The sequence below is a fragment of the Spea bombifrons genome, chromosome 4 (genome assembly GCF_027358695.1).
Source record: "Spea bombifrons isolate aSpeBom1 chromosome 4, aSpeBom1.2.pri, whole genome shotgun sequence".
NCBI classification, from domain to species: Eukaryota; Metazoa; Chordata; class Amphibia; order Anura; family Pelobatidae; genus Spea; species Spea bombifrons.
Window position 1 is genome coordinate 44,375,604 of NC_071090.1, and position 19,629 is coordinate 44,395,232.

General features: G+C 37.2%; 1 protein-coding gene and 1 long non-coding RNA gene across 2 annotated transcripts in view; both read right to left on the minus strand.

The window, feature by feature from the left end:
- Window positions 1-298: 298 nt before the first annotated feature.
- The window catches only part of EEA1 (early endosome antigen 1), a 31,442-nt gene continuing 12,111 nt past the window's right edge, over window positions 299-19,629 (minus strand). The window contains exons 10-29 of the mRNA XM_053462404.1: window positions 18,110-18,226; window positions 16,590-16,928; window positions 15,954-16,103; window positions 15,326-15,445; window positions 14,901-15,104; window positions 14,372-14,572; window positions 13,913-14,026; window positions 12,606-12,761; window positions 11,610-11,749; window positions 9,067-9,385; window positions 8,275-8,376; window positions 7,684-7,878; window positions 7,059-7,241; window positions 4,898-5,083; window positions 4,238-4,369; window positions 3,561-3,746; window positions 2,611-2,849; window positions 2,321-2,441; window positions 1,205-1,303; window positions 299-752 (exon numbers count right to left, since the gene is read on the minus strand). Of these exons, the coding sequence (XP_053318379.1) occupies window positions 630-752; window positions 1,205-1,303; window positions 2,321-2,441; window positions 2,611-2,849; window positions 3,561-3,746; window positions 4,238-4,369; window positions 4,898-5,083; window positions 7,059-7,241; window positions 7,684-7,878; window positions 8,275-8,376; window positions 9,067-9,385; window positions 11,610-11,749; window positions 12,606-12,761; window positions 13,913-14,026; window positions 14,372-14,572; window positions 14,901-15,104; window positions 15,326-15,445; window positions 15,954-16,103; window positions 16,590-16,928; window positions 18,110-18,226 (3,426 nt within the window). The 3' untranslated portion in view covers window positions 299-629. The remainder of the gene's footprint in view (window positions 753-1,204; window positions 1,304-2,320; window positions 2,442-2,610; window positions 2,850-3,560; window positions 3,747-4,237; window positions 4,370-4,897; window positions 5,084-7,058; window positions 7,242-7,683; window positions 7,879-8,274; window positions 8,377-9,066; window positions 9,386-11,609; window positions 11,750-12,605; window positions 12,762-13,912; window positions 14,027-14,371; window positions 14,573-14,900; window positions 15,105-15,325; window positions 15,446-15,953; window positions 16,104-16,589; window positions 16,929-18,109; window positions 18,227-19,629) is intronic.
- LOC128490516 (uncharacterized) lies at window positions 1,776-1,990 on the minus strand. The gene is made up of 2 exons (XR_008353956.1): window positions 1,916-1,990; window positions 1,776-1,883 (listed from the first exon to the last, which is right to left on the minus strand). It is a non-coding gene; the product is annotated as an uncharacterized LOC128490516 (long non-coding RNA).

Here is a 19,629-nt window from a genome sequence, read left to right on the forward strand (position 1 = left end):
GGTCTTCTATATTTTCTTATGTCAGATTTTTGATGAGAACAATGAATAAAATAGTAAACTGCAGGCCAACAAAGGAAAACTCAAATGGCACAAACAAAATGTCACATTACAGAGTTGGCAATTGGCAATATTGTATTTTTCTAGTGCAACACAGTCTTGATGCATTCGCTTACTTGTAACGAACAAGCATGACAAAGCACCTAACATTTTCAAATGAATGCCGTCTTAAATATTTACGCATACAACGTGTATCGGCCAATCAAATGAAAGACTAGACTCTCTTATTGGCTCATAATAGTTTTCTTTGTAAGCTATTATTACAACCGTGTGTTTCCTGACAAGTAGAAAAATATGTAGATGAATCTGTCAGACTAATATTTACAGGGAGCTAAATAAAATGGTTAGTTAGAAACAAAAAAAAACATCATTTTTGACGGAAAATGCTTGATGCAGTAAATGAAGATCACAGCTCATGAAAAATACAATAAGTATACTTTTTATCAATAAAACATTTGAAAACATATTTTTGTGTTGCTGAGTTTTACAATCATTCAAAGACATATGTACTCTGAGTGCATTAACAAAAATACTAAGTGTACTTATCTAGATATCTAGCTAAGGAACCATTCCTATCCTTGCAAGTCAATAAAGCATGTGTTACAAACGCGAACAGGTTTTTTGGACGAAGGGGTTAAGGCATTCCTTGAAGAACACTCGGCACAGAAGATATTTCCACAATGTCTACAGTGGTGCTGAAAAGAGAACAGAGTCAAGCATTAGATTTAACTTGTTCTGAGCCAAACCAAATTCCTATGGAAGTAGTAAGGGTGTACTTAGTTTTTCACACATGGTTCTTCATTTTGGCTTTATTTTTGTTAGATAAATCATGGCACACTGCAATATGTCATGTGTTGTTCATCTGAGGCTACAGAGCAGATGATTGTTATTTTGTCCTGATCTGTAAAACCATAACATTCAAAGAGGGTGTATTTTCTTTTTTACATTTTATAAATATATATATATATATATATATATATATATATATATATATATATATATATCATATACATAATGTGAATTGAAGATAGAAGACATGGTGGGGGGGGTTGGTAAAAAGAATGGTGAGAAAATGCCCCACAGGATGCATACACACAAAAAAAAAAAACTGTAGAAGCGGTATACAATGTATTGAGTTTATACTTACCCTTCTAATTGTCACAGAAAACCCTTTCCCACACTCCATGCAGTTTTGTACTTCATGGTCCTCTGTCCATTTTCTATTCAGAGCCTGACTGTGCTTAATCTGCAAGGGATATACAGTCATGCTATGAATTTCTATATCTAAACAATAACATGCAACAACATTATGTTTGTTTAGACTGTATTATCTTCCCTTTGTCTTCTTAGCATGCGTCAACTGCTCAACTGCAGTTCCTGAAAGCCGCAAACCGACCAGAAATTCTGTGCCCGAAAACAAGTAGTTACCTTGCTATATAAAAAAAAAAACACACAACACTGCAGCTCCAGAACTGCAACCTACCAACCCATGCTCTGCCCAAGATGATTTAATTGAGATCACTTGCAAGGAAAACGTTCCCATCGAAGTTTACTTTTAATTAGGGATGTACAGAAATGAAAGAAGGAATGGAGGAAAGTCATGTGACGTGCATTCACGTGACTCCGCCGGGTTCCTGCTTCTCCCGGCCGGTACATGAGACGCTGCTCGCACACTGTGCGAGCAACACACAGGTAAGCAGCCTGGCCTCTGCGGACGATTATTTTTTCATTTCGGCATTTTGACGATAATGCCTTTTTTGGCCAATATATTTCGGCCACCGATATATTGGTGCATCCCTACTTTTAATGATGTACATGTGCCTATTCTAGTCAATGTTATGACACTTATGGTTTTCACTATATTTGTATGTCCATATGGTTGTGCTTTTACGGCTTATTTTACTTTTTGGTGCAAGTACATAAAATATAAAACAAAATTAGAAAAACAAAATCATAACAAAAATATGTTTTTTTCTATAATGCATCACAGCTGCCAATATTTAGCTGCAGAAAATGTTAACATGGACGACCTAACAGCATTTGTCCCCCACGCCACATCATTGAGCATGTGTGTTGTGTTTTTCCAAGCATGTCTGCCCTGCCCACCAAGGTGTGTCAAATGTACATACAATAAATACTTCACAGGCTCTCTATCCAAAAAAATGGTTGGTTACATTATCCTTTTTACTATAAACATTTGCTTCTACTTTCTACAAGGAAAGTTCTTAAATATAATGCTGTAAGTAAATGCTGGGAAGAGTACCTGTAGTGATTGGTTTTCTCTACCCAGTTCTTCCATGGCATATGTTGTTTCATCTACTTTCTTCCGTAATTCTACTACTTTGCTTTGGAGCTTTTCAATTTCTCCTTCACTCTTAAGATACCTATACGAACATTTGGTAAGAACAAAGATTGATTTCTATATCACAATCAATTTTAGTCTTACAGTTTCTACCAAACAGATCTAACATGGTGAACCTACAGGATGAAACGACATTTAGAGAAAAGAAAACAGAAAATATATACGCATATATACATATAAACACACATTACCTTTCAAGTAAAGCACGTCTTTCATCCTGGTTATTCTGTACTGTTGCTTCCAGAACGGCAATCTCTCCTCTCAGGTCATCTGTTTGCTTCTCAAGTTCACTCACCCTGCGCTGGCTGCTTTGCCATTCCTTCTTAAGTGTGGCCAGGTTCTCATTCAGTGCCGTGATTTGCATAGTGAGCTTGGATTCATTCTCCTCAAATTTTTTGCAGCGATCCTCTTTTTGTTTCAATTCTGTTGTCTTATTAGACCAACACGCAAAATGAGAAAACATAGAAATAGTTAAAAGGCTTGAACGTACCGATACTATTGATGGGCTTAATACTGTGCACTTCCATTAACAAACATGTTTTTTTACCCTGTTTATATAATTTTTAATGATCAAAGATTAATATTCTTCCATGCAACTTTCCAGTTAGATGAATTATAGAGAGTACTGTGTTAATTAAAATTGTAAAAACTGCGACCAACACCACAAACTGGACTCCAGAAATAAAGTCCCTATATACAGTTGGGTATAACCCAAAAGGGATACAAACAGAACTCAAAAACCCACCAGCTACCATATAGGATATTCTGGAGTGATAAAGGGGGGCTATTCTGCCTTTTCTCTAAGGTGCACAGAGGTGTGGAAATAAACTTCAGGGCTTCAGATAGTACAGCCAGAAATGAATCGCTATCCTGGTCCATTTCTCACACATTGTAAAATCAGTAGTGTGAAAGGATTGCTGTGCCTAAAATGTTTATGCTTTGTAGCTACACACTAAACACAGAAGGGTGTCCAGCCAACGGCTTATAAAATGTCTTCTGCTGTGTGGTAGATGTATATTGAGAACAGGACGTTTATATTCACCGCTAAGTGTTTTTAAATCCCCCATTTAGCCTTTATATTTTGTGCCAAAGAACCCCTGATGTCCTCTTTCGCCAACAAGATATTACATTATTCACTCACCAGCTTATTTTGAAGTTCAGAGCACTGTTTTGTCCAATCTTCCTCCTTTCTTTTCATATCATCTTTCAGGGCTTGCTGAATGTTCTTTGCCTGCTGCAGGGCGGACACAGAGTTATCAATTTTGCTCTGCAGTTCCAGCTTCTGCTGAATCAGTAGCTGCTTGGCTTCTTCAAAGCTGCTTGTTTTCTGTTGGTAAAACAAATACATAATTTTTAATATGACACTTATCACAAAAATTAAATGAAAGTTACAGTATCTCACAAAAGTGAGTACACGCCTCACATTTTATTGTATCTTTTCATGTGACAACACTGAAGAAATGGCTCTGCTACAATGTAACGTAGTGAGTGTAAAGCCTGTATAACAGGGTAAATTTGCTGTCCCCTCAAAATAATATAAAATATTTACAAAAATGTGAGGGGCGTACTCACTTTTGTGAGATTCTGTATATTGCTGGCTAACAGCATGAGTTAGATCACATTAAGATTTAAAAAATAATAAAGCACTTTCGTTTCATCATATTTGTTGTATAATTTTCAACTTTATGCCTATACACCTCTTACAGGTACATTTTTATTGATCCTATTTTAAGTTACACAGAAAAATATGTATATTTTCATATATTACAGCAGTTACTGACCCTCTGACCAACTACAAAACATTAAACATATAATCACCTTTTGGAACTCCTCTTTGATATTTTTCAGTTCCTCGCTCTTCTTTGTCAATTCTCCCTCAAGTTTGTCCTTGAGAGAATTAAGGTTATTTGCTTTCACTTTTTCTTCACTTAGTTCTTTCTCTGCTGAAACCTAAAATTGCAAGAAAAGTGTATGTCACTCTTGAATGTGACAGAAGAAAATGGGGGTGATTGGATTGTAATTTCATGAATTATTTTATTAACAATAATAACAATGATAAGAACTTGTTTGCAAAATAAAAAGTACAATACGACAAACAAAAATAAGAAGAAACATGTTATACTCATTTTGCCCAACATTACTTATATATAATTTTACAGTGATAAATGATTATATATCTCTAAGCATTCTATCTAATTTAAAAAATCCAAACCAAACAAGTTTTGGGTTACTTTAATTAGATGAAATGCACTAAAATATATTTCATAAAAAGGAACAGTAATATTTCATAACATAACACGATTTAGATAAGATTGTAGCACTAAGTTACTCTTTCACTGATGTTTCATTTTATTCTTTTTCACATGTGCACTTTAGCTACACTGGTTCTTGACACTAAACATTCAATTAAGTAACCATATCCCAGTTCATGCGTAAAGCAGAACCATCAGAAAACAAGCAGAACCCAGAGCATCATACCTTCTTCTCCTGTATTTCATGTAGGGATTTCTCCTGCTGGTTCAACTGGCTTGTTTTCTTAGCTATATCCTGCTCCATGGTACCTTTTGTAGCAGTTAGTTCCTGGATTGTTTTATTCAAGTGCTTGATTTCATTCCTATTAGATCTCAGCTCTTCTTGGGATAAGAGAAGTTTGTCCTCTGCAGACTGGCAAAAAAAAAGAAATAGCATTACACTAAAAAGAAAAACAAAAAGTAGTCAGAGTTTATTCTAGCTGGTTACCAATCTAAAAGTTTTCAGAAACATGGTCCATAGTAATAACCATATTTTTTCATTGCAAAATATGCTTTTAACATGTAAAGGCAGTTTGAAGTGCACTTTTAACCCATTAAGGACACCCTTAAAGTTGTAAAATTTTTGTGGTGTTGCTGTTTAGCTGTTTCTTCTGTCTAATTAGTGTACCCACGCAAATGATATGCATTGGGTTTTTTTTTTCCAGGATAAGAAAAGCTTTCTTTAGATACTATTATTTTGCTCATATAATCTAAATAACAAAAATATGATTAACATTGACAAAAAGCACTTTTATTTGAAAAGTTTTACTTATCTACAAAAAGCTAATAAAAGAAACCTGCTAAACAGATTCTAATAGTTGTCCTGAGTTTAGAAATATGCAATGCTTTTTTTTCTTTTTTGCAAGTTATAGGGCAATAACTATTGCTATTGAAATTTGGTCATAGTGTGTCTATGTCCTGTTTGGGACATCTTTGATGCCAGTCACTTCAGTTTACCCCCATTAAGCCATACGCCCATGTTTGAAAACCAGACAATCCACGGTATTTCAAATGCCATGATTTTTGGGAAGATACAGCACCAATTTTAGGACTTGCTCATAAGAATAAACGTTTTTGGACATATTTTCTTTGAACTGGGTGGTTTTATTATTTTATTTTTTAACTTTTTTTTTTTTTTTTTTTTTTACTGATCATATAGTGATTAGTGAGCTAGACCCCATTGACCTGCATGGTTGGCTGGAGTACCTGAGCTCAGAGTTCTCATTAGGGATTGGATCCTAAGAGCAATCAAACGGGGACCTTTTTTTTGTTGCTGAATGCCTCCATACTGAGGCACTTCTGCAACACTGGCAAGCACTTTTTCTTAGCTTCCACTTTTTCTTAGAAAACTATTATTATTTATTGTTTTATATTGTGCCATCAAATTCCATAGTGCTGTACAATGGGTAGAAAGAACATAACAAGTAGCATGTAATATAACAAATTGACTAACAGAGACAACAGGTGAGGAGGGCCCTGCTCAAACGAGTTTACAATCTAGAGGGATTTAGGGTGTATTACACAATAGGTAAAAGCGCCAGTGTAAGGGATGGACCAGCCACACTAGTAAAAGTATTGCAGGAGAGGAACTAGGAAAGGTGAGCTAAAGGAATATGGGAGGGCATTAATGTGCTATGTTGTAAGCACATTGTTGGTTGCTTTTTATTCTCCTTTACCAATGACGTGCCAGGCCTGTCAATTGTCGCCAAGGGGTTAAAGTAGCGTGTAGTTAATTGGCTTGCTCCCCTCCTTTGTTTATCCCACATATTAGATGGTCCTACCAAATACTAACAGACTGGATTGAAGAACGCAAAGGTGACATACTGAATCCATTGAGTTTATAATCTTTATATAAAATAAAAGTTGTATTCAGGGTCACAACATGGTAAAAATGATTATCCATTGTTTCATATTGCACCCTCATATTTCACATTGCTGATATCACAAATGATAAACTGCAATCAGTTCCAATTGTACTTCCAATAGCGACTCTCAAGAGGCTTGTAAATTAGCATGGAATGCTGGAATAAACCTACAGACCTAATCAACCTACTGTGGATTATAATGTGGTTTGTTCCCTCTGAGAGCTAAAAGTCATGCTATGTCTAAACAATCCATATTCCATTTGTAATTTGCTATAGTTTCCCTTCTGCCCCTTTATGGTCTTAAACTGGTTTAGAAGGGTGGTCTGGTACTTGTAACCTAAAGTATGCAAAGGTGGTTTACAGAAGCAGAAGTGTTCTCGCACGACCCTTTCTACTGCATTTAGCTAACATTGTTTACATCAACCTACATTACATTTTCCACATTAGCATCCCCTTGTAAAAATGTAAATGCTGAAGTTTTACCTTCAGGTCCTGCCTTATTGCAGACACTTCAGACTCCTTCCCATACATGTCAGACTGCAGAAGATTACATTTTTCCTGCAAGGCTCCATTGGCTTTCTCCACATTGGAGAGCTTTTGCTTCTCAGATGCCAGCTCGCTAGATAATGAGTTTATTTGCTGCTGTAATATCCCCTCTTGTTCTACCTGGGAGCCACAAAACAAAAGGTTGTGTTCATAAAGGAATTGCAATGCATATAAACAATATTTGTTTGACAAAATCTCTGAAAAAAATTACATTAATATTAATGACAGGTTGCACATGTTTGGCCCTTGCAAAAAGACGTGTAAAAGAACAGATGACTAGTCATTTTATAAACTGCTTTAAGCTTGACTCAAACTTACAACAACAAAAATATATAGGGCTAATACAAAAGTACTGAGTTTTGAACTGAGCAATATAATCTGTGTATTCCAATCAATCATTAAAGTCTTGTGAAAAACATTAATTAACCTTCAGCCTTAACTAGAATAGCCCCAATGGAAGGGACTCGCAAAATAAAGCATTTTATGAAACGTTCTCAGCTAATGATGCAAATTCCCATTCTATATACAAGGACAAAGGGAGAACACTTCAATGTATTTTCACCTTTTGTGCTAACTGAGCTGCCACGGTTTCAATCTCTGCTTTATGATGCTTTTTATCTTGCTCAGATGTATCTTGCATCTGTTTCATCTTAGCCTGAAATTCCTGTTGAAGCTTTTCCTTTTCTTTGATTGAACTGTGCAGCTTGGCAACATAGCCGCGTGCTTTCTCAAGTTCCGACCTCAACTGGTTGGATTCCTTTAAGTGAGAAGTAGAAAATAAATGAAACATGCAATACACCATAAAACAGTTCATCAGAATTGTCTCAAAATACAGCAGGTTTTACATTTTATTTTGCTCATTCAACCAAACAACATTCTCTTGTCTCCTGTTTTGTGCTTAATTCATAAAGTCCATCGTGCAAAAAATCTAAATATCAAGACGCCTTAAAAATACCTAGGAGTAGTGCTTACCTGTTTTTATACGATAACGTTCATAACACATAACAAAATATGTCAATGTACCAAACATGTTATACATTTGAGCGTTTATCTGCCTTAAGGGCCAGGTAAAAATAGTTTAAGGGCTTAACCTGTAAACATGCCATTGTGTCACTGATTGTGTTTGCCGTTACAACTCATAAATAAGCATTACCTCCTCTTTTTTCTCCATCGTGATTTTAAGTTCGTTGACTTCTTTAGCGGCAGAATCCGCCTGTATTTGAAGTTTGGTTCGCACTTCTTCATGCAACTTTTCCTACAGAGGGAACAGATAAGCGCTTTCTGTGAACCATCCATCTTCTACAGCAGAATATGTAATAGACCTCTTGTTTATTGGTCAATGTGATGTTTTGAAAAGCCACTTCACAATATATATGTCACATACCTGCATAAGCGGCGCTCCTCTTTGCTACTTTTCTTCCCAAGGAATGGGAAGACCCCCCTCCTTCTCCTCACAGCCGCCGCTACAGCAACCGCCATAGAGAAGAGGGAAGACCCCTTCTCCGTGGAGTCTGCTGCTGTGGTGGTCATGGAGGAGGGTCTCCCTCTTCTCTGCACTGGCTGCTGTAGCAGTATGCAGGTATGTAATAATATACTTCCAAAATCAATTTTTTGGCACAGCCCTCTTTGTTCATAGTTACCAAGGGTGCCAATATTAGTGTAGGACACTGTATCTTTCTCAATCTAAAATTATATCACATAATGTGGACTGTGATGAAGGATGAGAAGGGCATGGATTCCCGTTATTAACCTTCACAGGTCTGGAAAATGACCATAGTGGAGGCAAATGGGCTAAGGTGCAAAACTTGAAGACAGGCATATAATGATGACCTGAGCCAATTCTGGCAGAGAAAAACTAATGTCTATTCAATGTTTACTATGAAGCTGATAGACATTTAGCACTCAGGATTCGGGATTGCATACCATTTAATTGTACTGAACTTACTGTATTCTGTATCATTTCCTTTCCTTTATTACGTTCCTTTTCCAAAGCAGCCTTGGACTCTTCTAGGATGTTTTTGCTCTTGGTCAGCTGGTCTTTGGTGTCAGTAAGCTCTTTCTGCAGAGTGTCTCTATCCAGTCTGACCTTCTCTGCAGTCCCCACAGCATCCTGCATCTGCCTTTCCGTTTTCTCCAAGTCTTGCTTTTGCTTTTCAAGTCTGTCCTTGAGACTGTGGGTCTCCTGCTCCTGTTTGAGGAGCAACTCTTTTGACTGCTGGAGAGAGTCTGCTTTCTTCTGTAGCTCCAGCTTTGTTAGAGATACTCTGTAGAAATGAAATACAATAAGGAAGTAATGCTCCAGAATCAGGTAATATAACCACATTATCAGGGTAAGCTATTGCAATTACAAGAATAGTGCAATTACATGAAAACAAAAAGAACACTTAACCCCTTAAGGACAATAGGGGTTATTACTCGTAGTATATTGTGGGACAATGGCTATTTTACAATTTTTCTGTGTTCCTGTTTAGCTGTGATTTTCTTCTCTCATTTCGTGCTCCCACACATATTATATATTGTTTTTTTCAGGACAAACAGGGCTTTCTTTAGATACCATTAATTTTATCATATCATCTAATTTACTATAAAAAAAATGATAAAATATGGGGATTTTTTGTTAAAAAATTAATTTTTCTCACTTTTTAAACAAAAAACTTTTACTCATCTGCAAAAACGAATGAAAAAACCTGCTAAATAGATTCTACTATTTGTCCTGAGTTTAGAAATACCCAATGTTTTTATGTTTTTTTGCTTTTTTCTGCACGTTATGGGGCAATAAGTACAGGTAGCGTTTTGCTATTTCAAAACCTTTTTTTCCCAAATCTGGTAATTCTTCCCCCCATGTGCCATTTCGGGTATCTTTGAAGCCGGCCAATGCAATTTACCCCATCAAGTCATATATTTTTAAAAACTAGACACCCCAAGGTATTTCACATGCTGGTAATTTAACCCTTTCCATGCACTAATTTTACCACCAGCCTTTGTGAAACTTTATGGTAGTAAATTTTTTTGTATTTTTTTCACACACGTTGTACTTCAGGTATAAATTTATCGCTCCTGGTATATGTCCGTGTCACACAACACCCCAATATGTGTTCAGTAACATCTCCTGAGCGCAGTGATACCCCACATGCATGGGTTTGTTGGGTTATTTGGGAGGTAAAAGGCCGCCTTTGTGAGGTGTGTATTTTTTGGCCATTTAGACATCTGATCCTACTGCCCCCATGTCCCATATTTGGGACACCTTTGAACCCGGCCAATTCAATTTATCCCATCCACTCATGCATTTTTTAATACGAGACACCCTATGGGCATTTGTAATGCCAATATTTTAACTCTTTCCATGCTGGAATTTTTGTAAAGATAAAGAATTTTAGGACTTGCTTATTAATTTTTTTTTTTTTTTTTGGTGACAGTGGGGATTTTTATATGTTACCATATTATTTTTATTAAACATTTTTTTACATTTTTTTTTTTTTTTTTTTTTTTTTTTTTACTAATCACTCATTAGTGAGCTGGGCTCCATTGACCTTGCATGGTTGGATGCAGTACCTGCATTCAACCTGCAGGAGGAGCTCGAGAGTTCACAAGAGGGTCTGGATAGACCCTCTATGAACTCATTTCTATTGTTGATGCCATCCTGTGAATGACGGCAACGTCATTTACAGGATGGCACTTGTGGTTGCTCTTCGGAGCAATCACAAGGTGATCGGGGTAGGGTTACTGACATGCCTCGATATCGAGGCATGTCAGTAACACCGTTTATGCTTAGGAAGCGATTCAGATCGCTTCCTAAGCTGTTTTAGCCGGGCGCCGCCGCGATCTTTCATGATCGGTGCGGCGGCGGCCATTTTTCTTCCGGGGAGGGCTGCCAAGGGCTGCCCTCCCCGGATCCACGGTCAGCCTCACTTGGGAGGCTTCCGTGGATGCTGCAAAGCCGCCGATCGCGGCGAAAAAGCGGCGATGCAGCTATTTAACGGCAGCCCGTACATGTACGGGCATTGTCGTTAACCCGTTGCACGGCAACCCCGTACATGTACGTGGATTGTCGTTAAGGGGTTAAGCATTGGTGGGAAGTATACTTAAATGAGCTTCCTGTTTCGGTAGAAGCAGGAACAGGAGGAGGAAAATTAGTTGAACACCAAAAACATGAATACACATATAGAATTTTAAAATGGACTCCACTATGTGTTTTATTTAAATATAGTTCTGAAATGATCTTTTTACATAAATCATCAATACTACAGCACGAACACACCCTTCCCCTACAGCAATATGATTCAATATGTAGTACTCCAGAGCTAGTTTTATTCCTTTGTTCATACTTACATAGAAATTACCTGCTGACCCATAGAACTGTTTATATTTAATAAAATAAAGGAAATAAACTGACAACTAAGAATACCACAGTTCAGCAGGACCGGTGGTCGTTATAAAACTATAACTCATCTATACTGTGGGGATAATATACAGGGTCTGGTTACTTACACTCCCTTCTCATCCTCTAACTGTTTGCTCAGTTCTGTGACTCTCAGCTCCAGCTGACTGTTGTGCTGCTTCTGTTGTTTCAGCTCATGTACAGCCTGTTCTCGGTTCGCTTTAACACTGATGAGATCTGCTTCAAGTTTCTGTTGAAAAGATACAATTTCAAGCAAACCATACTTGTTCAGTCTTCTTCTAATTGTACTGTCAGACTATACAGGCCTCAACATGTTAAAGTTTATGAGATTTTACTCTCGGATTATTTGCAATTTCTAGGAGATACGCACGGTCTGGCCTTGGGGTGAATTTGCTGGGACGTCCACTCATGGGAAGATTGGCAACTGTCAAGAATGTTTTCCACTTTTGAATAATCTTTCTCACTGTCTAATGATGGACTTTAAATTATTTTAATGTGAGAACAATGGCCTTATAACCATTCACAGATTGATGGGCAGCAACAATTGCTTCTCTATCATTGCTGATGTCTTTCCTACTTGGCATAGTGTTAACACACACCTGACTCCAGACCAGCAAACTGCTGAAAACTTTGGCTTCTCCATTTTGGCTTTACTTTTGTTGAATAAATAGAATTCAAAGAGGGTGTAATTTTTCATATGACATCTCACATTGGCTAGAGTAGAAGTAGAGACAGTCACGCTGCTGCCATAATATCAATAAGGCATTTAATCGGGTCAAGAGCACACTGAATTCTGTAAATCGTTTTATTTTCTATGACCAAGATTAAGCAAGGTTACATTGCTTAAAACACGTTTTCAGCTATAAATTTTGCTAGTAAATTGAATAGGTGATATTTTTCACCCTACAAATTGTCTGATGACATTTGCACTTTAACCTTGAACCCTTAGTGCGTACATTGGGACAGATAATATGCCCCTCCCCTGGCTAAACAGCCATATTCAGCAAGTAAAATATTGAAGCATTCTGTATAGATTTCCTGGATGCCTTGGAGGTAGTATCTGCAAATTCTAGTTTACAACAAACCTTAAGTTGTTCTTCCAAAGCTTCTGACTTTTGCTCCAGATTCAGATGCTTTTCTTTATACTCCTTAAGATTTGACTCTAGCTGACCACAGTACTCCAACTTATCTTGCAGTTTTGTCATCGCTTGTTCAAGTTGAGCGTTGACTTTAGCCAATTCCTGTTAAGAGGAAATATACATTTGAAAAAACTGTACAACAAAGAAAGAAAAAAAAACCCAATCATAAGAATTGTGAGAGCACTGCACACTGTGCGGTACTAAAAGCAATATATTTATGCAACACTTGTGTATTGGTTTGTTGGACACTACAACATATTAAGAAAAAAGATCTCTGGCAAAGTTGTAAAAGTGGCTCAAACCACAAGAATACCAATTGAGTATTCCTGCTTGTTGCTCCACGTTTAGAACTTTGGGCCATGTTTATGAACAGTCATTGGGGTGCAAAGGTCTAAATGTTTTTTCTCAATATCTCTTATTACACTTTATGAACACAAAGGGTCATACCATACATACCCAGATCAATTCTCCAAAATACAGCATTCTAACAATAACAGTCTGTTCATCTCTTGATTGCTCTAAATTCATTATTTTGTGACAGAATTTATAACGGCAATAAGTACAGTATATAATATAATTCTCACTGTAATGAGCATTAGCAAACACTGAATCATCATGCATTCTATTTATTTTATTATTTTTACACAAAATACTAATAATTGCATTTGCGGCAAGATAGCAATATGTGTAATGTTAGAAAACCACTGTGTAGGGCCTTCAATCACTTCAAGGGACAATCTAGTGATTCTAAACACTTTTATTCACATGATAGCTAAATGGTCTCCTTTTTTGTGATTACCCTTGCACACAAACAGCATATGGGGGGTTCTGTCGAATCCTCCCATATTTGTATGCATTTGTCCTTTATCCACCCTCCAGTTATTTGTTTGAATTTGTTTGGCAAACACATGATATACTTACTACAAGCCAGCTTCAGGACTGGCTCAGCAAACACTCTGGGAGACCTAACAAGACCCGTCTTCTGTGCATGCAAGCTGCCAATCAGTGGCACCAAACATTGAATGTTGTGGCTCTGGAGCTTCTACTAAAGGTAAGTTGTTATATATATACACATATTATATATATATATATATCTATATATATATATATATCTATATATATATATATCTATATATATCTATATATATATATATATATACATACATACACACACACATTTTATTTTACATTTATAATATGCATTATTTGTCTAAAGGACTGCCTGAGACCTTTTAGTGAACTGGGTCATTTACCTGTTGCTTGTCTTGCAGTGCATTCTGGGCCGTATCTAAGTGGTTCTGAAGGTCTACTCTCTGTGCTGTTTTTGCTGCTTCTGCTGCCAACAGAAGTTCGGTCTTTGCTTTAATCTAAAAATAAATTAAGATGAACATTTTTACACAAATGCAGAAGGTGCTATCACCAAACGCAGAATTAGCTAACATGCTAATTTAAATGACCAGGTTCTAGTATCTAGTACAAATGTGACATTTCTCTGCTCCAAAAACATTTAGTGAAACAAATAAAGCAGAATACAAACCATTCACAAAATAACATCTAGGAAACAGATTAGCTTAGTTACAAATAATAAAAACTCTGACTGTATAGAATAATTTTGGTTCAAACCATGCTGGCAAAACCATCCCTGATGACCCTCCCCCCAAAAAACAGAGCGTGAATAACAAAATGGTTCGGAAAAAAAAAAAGGACTATACCTGCAAATCCAGCTGGGTCATCTTCTCTTTGCTTTCATTAAGTTGACTGGTGAGTTCCCCCATAGTGGACTCTAAGGACTGGACATGGTCCTGTGATGCTCGGAGCTGTAACTTCTGCTCCTGTACTTGCTCATGTAAGTTCTCCTGAGCCTGTTTGTGACTTTCCGACTGGTTCTTTAACTTCTCTGTAAGCTGAGTTAACTGATACAAGTAAAGGATGTATAAGTTGTGAATCAGGAAAATGGTTTTACACAGTATACTGCTGCCAATAGCATCATGCTTCATCTGGTAATAACAAATGTTAAGGAAAATGGGGACAATCTCTTTCACCAGCTATGAAGAGAAAGCTACAGTTGTTATACACACGGCTTGTTTAATTTTTTCTTTTTTTCCATAGTCCTATTAGAATATCATCTTGAATAATAATCTGTTTTGACATAGAGATATTATCTGGTAAAAGCTACAATCAGTTTCTTTTGCTCTCTTCCTGCAGAGACTAATACAATCTTTTACGTCTATTGACAGATACCTGTTCCTGCAGCGCATGGTTCTTCTCTTGAAGCTGGTTCAGAACGGCTGTTTCACCTTCCCCAGCTTGAATTTTGGCATACAAATCTTCACGCTCTTTTTCAAGCAGAGTGGTGTTTTTTTTGCTCTTTTCTAGTAAGGCTTCGAGGTTCTGGATCTTTTGGTCTTTGTCCCCAATTTGGCGTAGTACTTGCTCTAAGTCATTCTGGAATAATAAAAACAAAACCAATGCTTCAGAGATGGCTGCTGGTTCTAATCATAAATATGCATCCCATTTACGTCATATAATTGTTAAAGTAGAGTTGTACACAAAAGATAACCTAGCTTTTCTGTTCCTATACCTTCAGTAAGACTAGAGGTAGCAGTAGCATAACATAGTGACAGTCATGAGCAGGAGATGATTCTCCACACATTGCCTGTTTATACCTGGGCTTCCCTTAGTTTAGATGTAGTGGTTTGCTGGAGGGTCTGCTGCTCCGCATGCTGCTGTCTTAGTTTTTCTAGCTGATGTTGCAAATCTGTAGAAGCAGACGTCTTTTCTTTAAGCTAGGAGAGAAAAAATATTATCATTGTAACAACCTCTGAATGAGCTGAAGTGTAAGTTTTAACTGATACATTATACATCAAAATATTGCCTTCTGCAGGAAACTGCTAACATACTGGAATACTGACCAAGTGTACAGTGACGGCATTTTGCCTTTTAGCCCATCGTGTTTCTGAGTGGTCTTTTCACTATAGTGACCAACTAAGCAATCCAATTGGAGAAGGGGGCACTACATTAGCCACAAAATGTCATGCAAAAAAGTACTGTGAAGTGGTCATGGACACATTCACATTAAATGTAAATCTCAACCACAAATTGGTAAATTGATTATTTTACAATGGGAGAATATTGCTAATGGGGATGAGAGAAAGGAAAGGCTTATGCAAGATAAATGCACTAAAGTTAGTCAGTGGAACATGCCAAATGAGGATGTTAAATGTTTTCAACAGCGTGCTGGAATCCAGTAACAGGCAGCAGCTACAAATATAAATGCATAGCAAACAAGCAGACCTGCTCCTCTGCACGTGAAAGCTTCAGCTGCAAATCGGCCACCTGCTGTTCCTTGTCCATCAGTTTCTCGGCAGACAGCTGCCTCTGCTCCTTGAGCCTTCCATGGGCCTCCCCTAGCTGGCGCTCGGTCTCCAACAATTTGCTGTGCAGCTAAAAGCAAGCGGGCTTCAGTGAGCTGCCAGGTACTTTCCACCGATTAACCACATATAAAGCAGGATTTGCATGCTAACACACTATACATTACTTCAGGTCATCATAACCAGAAGCTAAATCTACTTTGACTGATCTGCACAAGGCTCAATGAATTGATTAAGTGTGTTCTCTTTGGTAGGAACAGTAACCCATTCCAAGTAGATTTACATATACTTAATAAGAGCCAAACATAAATTCATTATTATTTGATGCATTCTAACCAAAATATATTACATTGACCCTAACCTTCCCTGGGCCTAAATTTATGAAACTGAAATCAAGACTGATACATTGTGGCAGGATACGAACAAAAACAATAGAAAAAACTAGCTTGTAGTTTAAAATGGAATTCCAGTGTTTCAGTTAAACGAGCCACGTTCTACTGTGCATGCACATTGAGGGCAGGCAAAAATCTGCAAAATACACAGTGTGATGGTTGGTCACCTGGTTGATCTCACTTTGCAGCTGTACACCATGCTGCTCCTTCTCCTCTCTTTGCTGCTGCAGCTGCTTAAATTCAGCCTTCAGGTGTTGGTATTTAGTCTCCACTTCCGAAAGCTCCGCTTTGAGTTTCTGATTGGCTTCCGCCTTCTCAGCCACTTCAGTCTTCACTGTCTGTAGTGTAACTTCACCAGCAGAAAGCCGGGCTTGAAGCTGTTGGCAGTCCAGGTCCTTTTGGTTAACAGTAATTTGAAGATTCTTCTTAGCCATGGACTCTTCAGTATGCTTCTCCTCTAGCAGGCTGTAATCGGATTCCTTCTTTGAGAGATTTTGAGCTAAAGTCTGTAAAAATCGGACAACAATTATAAATTGTCTTGACGTATAACTATTAAGAATGAATTCAAGGAAAATTTACAAAGAAGCTACCAAGCCAATACCATTCAGCAAGAACCAAAATCATGTTTGATAACACTATTCATAATACTTAGAACAGATGTCAAGCACATGCCAAGTGTCAAAAAGGTTGGTTGAAGAAACAAAATAACTTGAAATTTATATATACTACCAAACAAGTACTCTCAATATGTGTCTGTAAATCAAGTACTGCTAATATAAACAGGTTCCTACCCAACATCAGCAATATCACAAATTATGCAGATACTTAAGGATATCATGCTTGAAGCAGCCAATCAGTTGGATCATGGAGGAGAAGGGCTACTCCAACGGCCGGTGCTGTATGTTTTTTTTTATTTTGGAAGAGTACTTAAATATAAAATTCTTCTACAGTGGGAGTTCAAGGGACAATAGACTGTGGGTTGTGGGTGTAAGTTTTTTTCCCCCCATAGTATTTTCAAAAAAGGAAATCAGTCACTGTCTCATAAGCTCTCTTAATGGCTCCCTACCTTCTCCACTGACCACTTCCGATTCTGTGTCTCACAGTTCCGCTTGTTCTGTAGCCTCCTTCTCATCTTCATCTCTGCGGACACAACCTTGTGGTGAATCTCCACAAAAACAGTAGCATTTCCATTAACATCCTCCAAATGAGGAGAAGATGTCATCAGAACTGCTACCATTTTTGTGGAAGTGCGCAGGACGTAATCTTCAAGCAATATGGTGGAGCTTCTGGGCATCCCCTCTCCCCTAATCCTCCAATCAGGGGAGACGATGTCCCTGGAAGCTCTGCCATTTTGTAGAAGTTTACCAGGAGGTCATGTCCACGGAGATGCTGACGAAGAAAGAAGATGGGAGAGAAGAACAATAAGTTGAAGATGATGCTGGAGAAGAGGCGTAGCTGTGAGACGCAGAAACCTTCCACAGAGAAGTTAGGGAGACATTAAGAAAGGGAGTGTGGGTAGATGAGCCCACAAAATGCAAAGTAAAATTCTGAACTTTGTTTCATAGAGGGTCTTCCCTCATTTTCAAAGATTCATACGAATGCATATTTAGTTATATTTGCAATTCATACAAATCTGAATGCGCAAATCTAATAGATATCTAGGAGTTGGGAGTCTGGGCTCTGTTACCTCATTTTTTTGAGACAGCTCAGTTATTGAGGTTTTTAGCTGATGTATTTCCTGCACGTACACAGCAATTTCTTGGGGACCTTTAGCCAGCTCAGCCTTCAACTGGTTAATCGTAGCCTGAAAAAAAAAAATACACATACTTTTTAGTATTTGCATTGTGATAAGTAAACACAGATATACATACAAACAAAGGGTATACAAGAAATAAAGAGACAAGGCTAGCCAGGAGATCTAAAAATTTCATTCTACTAACTTTACTGGATGTAACACTTTTGTAACTAAATGTTTATAACTTCTGGGTACTGTTGAATGCCCAAACTTTTCCCTGTAATTATTTTAATTCAAAAGTTTGTCATATTCTTAAATTGTCACATATAAAAAACCAGCTTGCTGCCACTGTAACTTAAAACATAAAACTTAAAGCATGCTGGTTACCATGATGCTTTCTATCTGCAGGTCTGCCCATCAGGATGGGTTTGGAGTAAGCATTTTGTTACTGTACATATTATTTAATTGTCTTAATGGTAAAATCTACCATTAAATCTAATAATGAATACTTTCAACAGTGGAGTTATCTCTAAGCATGATAAGAAGGAAGAGATGCAAGTTCTGTTTTTTTCTATTAGTTTTCTTATTAGCTGACAGCTAAGTGGAATATGCATGCCTTTGGGGACATTTTATGCCGCCAGTGAACTGTGTCACAATGAATGAACTAAAAATTGAAAGTGGGGCTGTTCACCAACATCATGTGGAAGCATTCATAAAATGTATATTATATATATATATATATATATATATATATATATATATATATATATATATATATATATATATATATATATATATATATATATATATATATATATATATATATATATATTTGTAATCATGGTGCTATGTGGTTTTGTTGAACAGCTTACACAGAATAAATGATATGTATGTATGTATGTATGTTATAATATATATCTATACACACACACACATATATATATATATATACACACACACACACACACACACACACACCGTATTTGCTCAATTATAAGTCGAGGGGTTTTTTTTGTTTTGTTTTGGTTTTGTTTTTTAGACCAGATGCTCAGAAAAATACCCCTTCTTATATTTGAGGTCGTTTATATACAGGAGATCGGAAAGAGCAGTTTATCCCAGTGTTCTCTGGAAGTCAGGGAAGGCTGCTGTATAGTAAGACTCCTAAATAGCAGGAGTAGGTTTTTCTTTGTGTGTTTGTTTCATTCGGTGCAATAAAAGCCAGGAAACATATTGGGTCTCCTACCGTCCTTGCAGCTCTAGAATATTACACACACACACACACACACACACACACACACACACACACACACGAAGACAAAGGGGCTCAGGTTTTATGTTAACAACTTTGTTTGCTACAGTTTTCCCTGTATGTCATTTTAGTGCAATAATATAGTAGCCAAATCACTGAGTTACTGTGCAAAGTTCTACAGTAAACCCTCAGTGACTCATATCCTTGTCAACATGCAAATCAG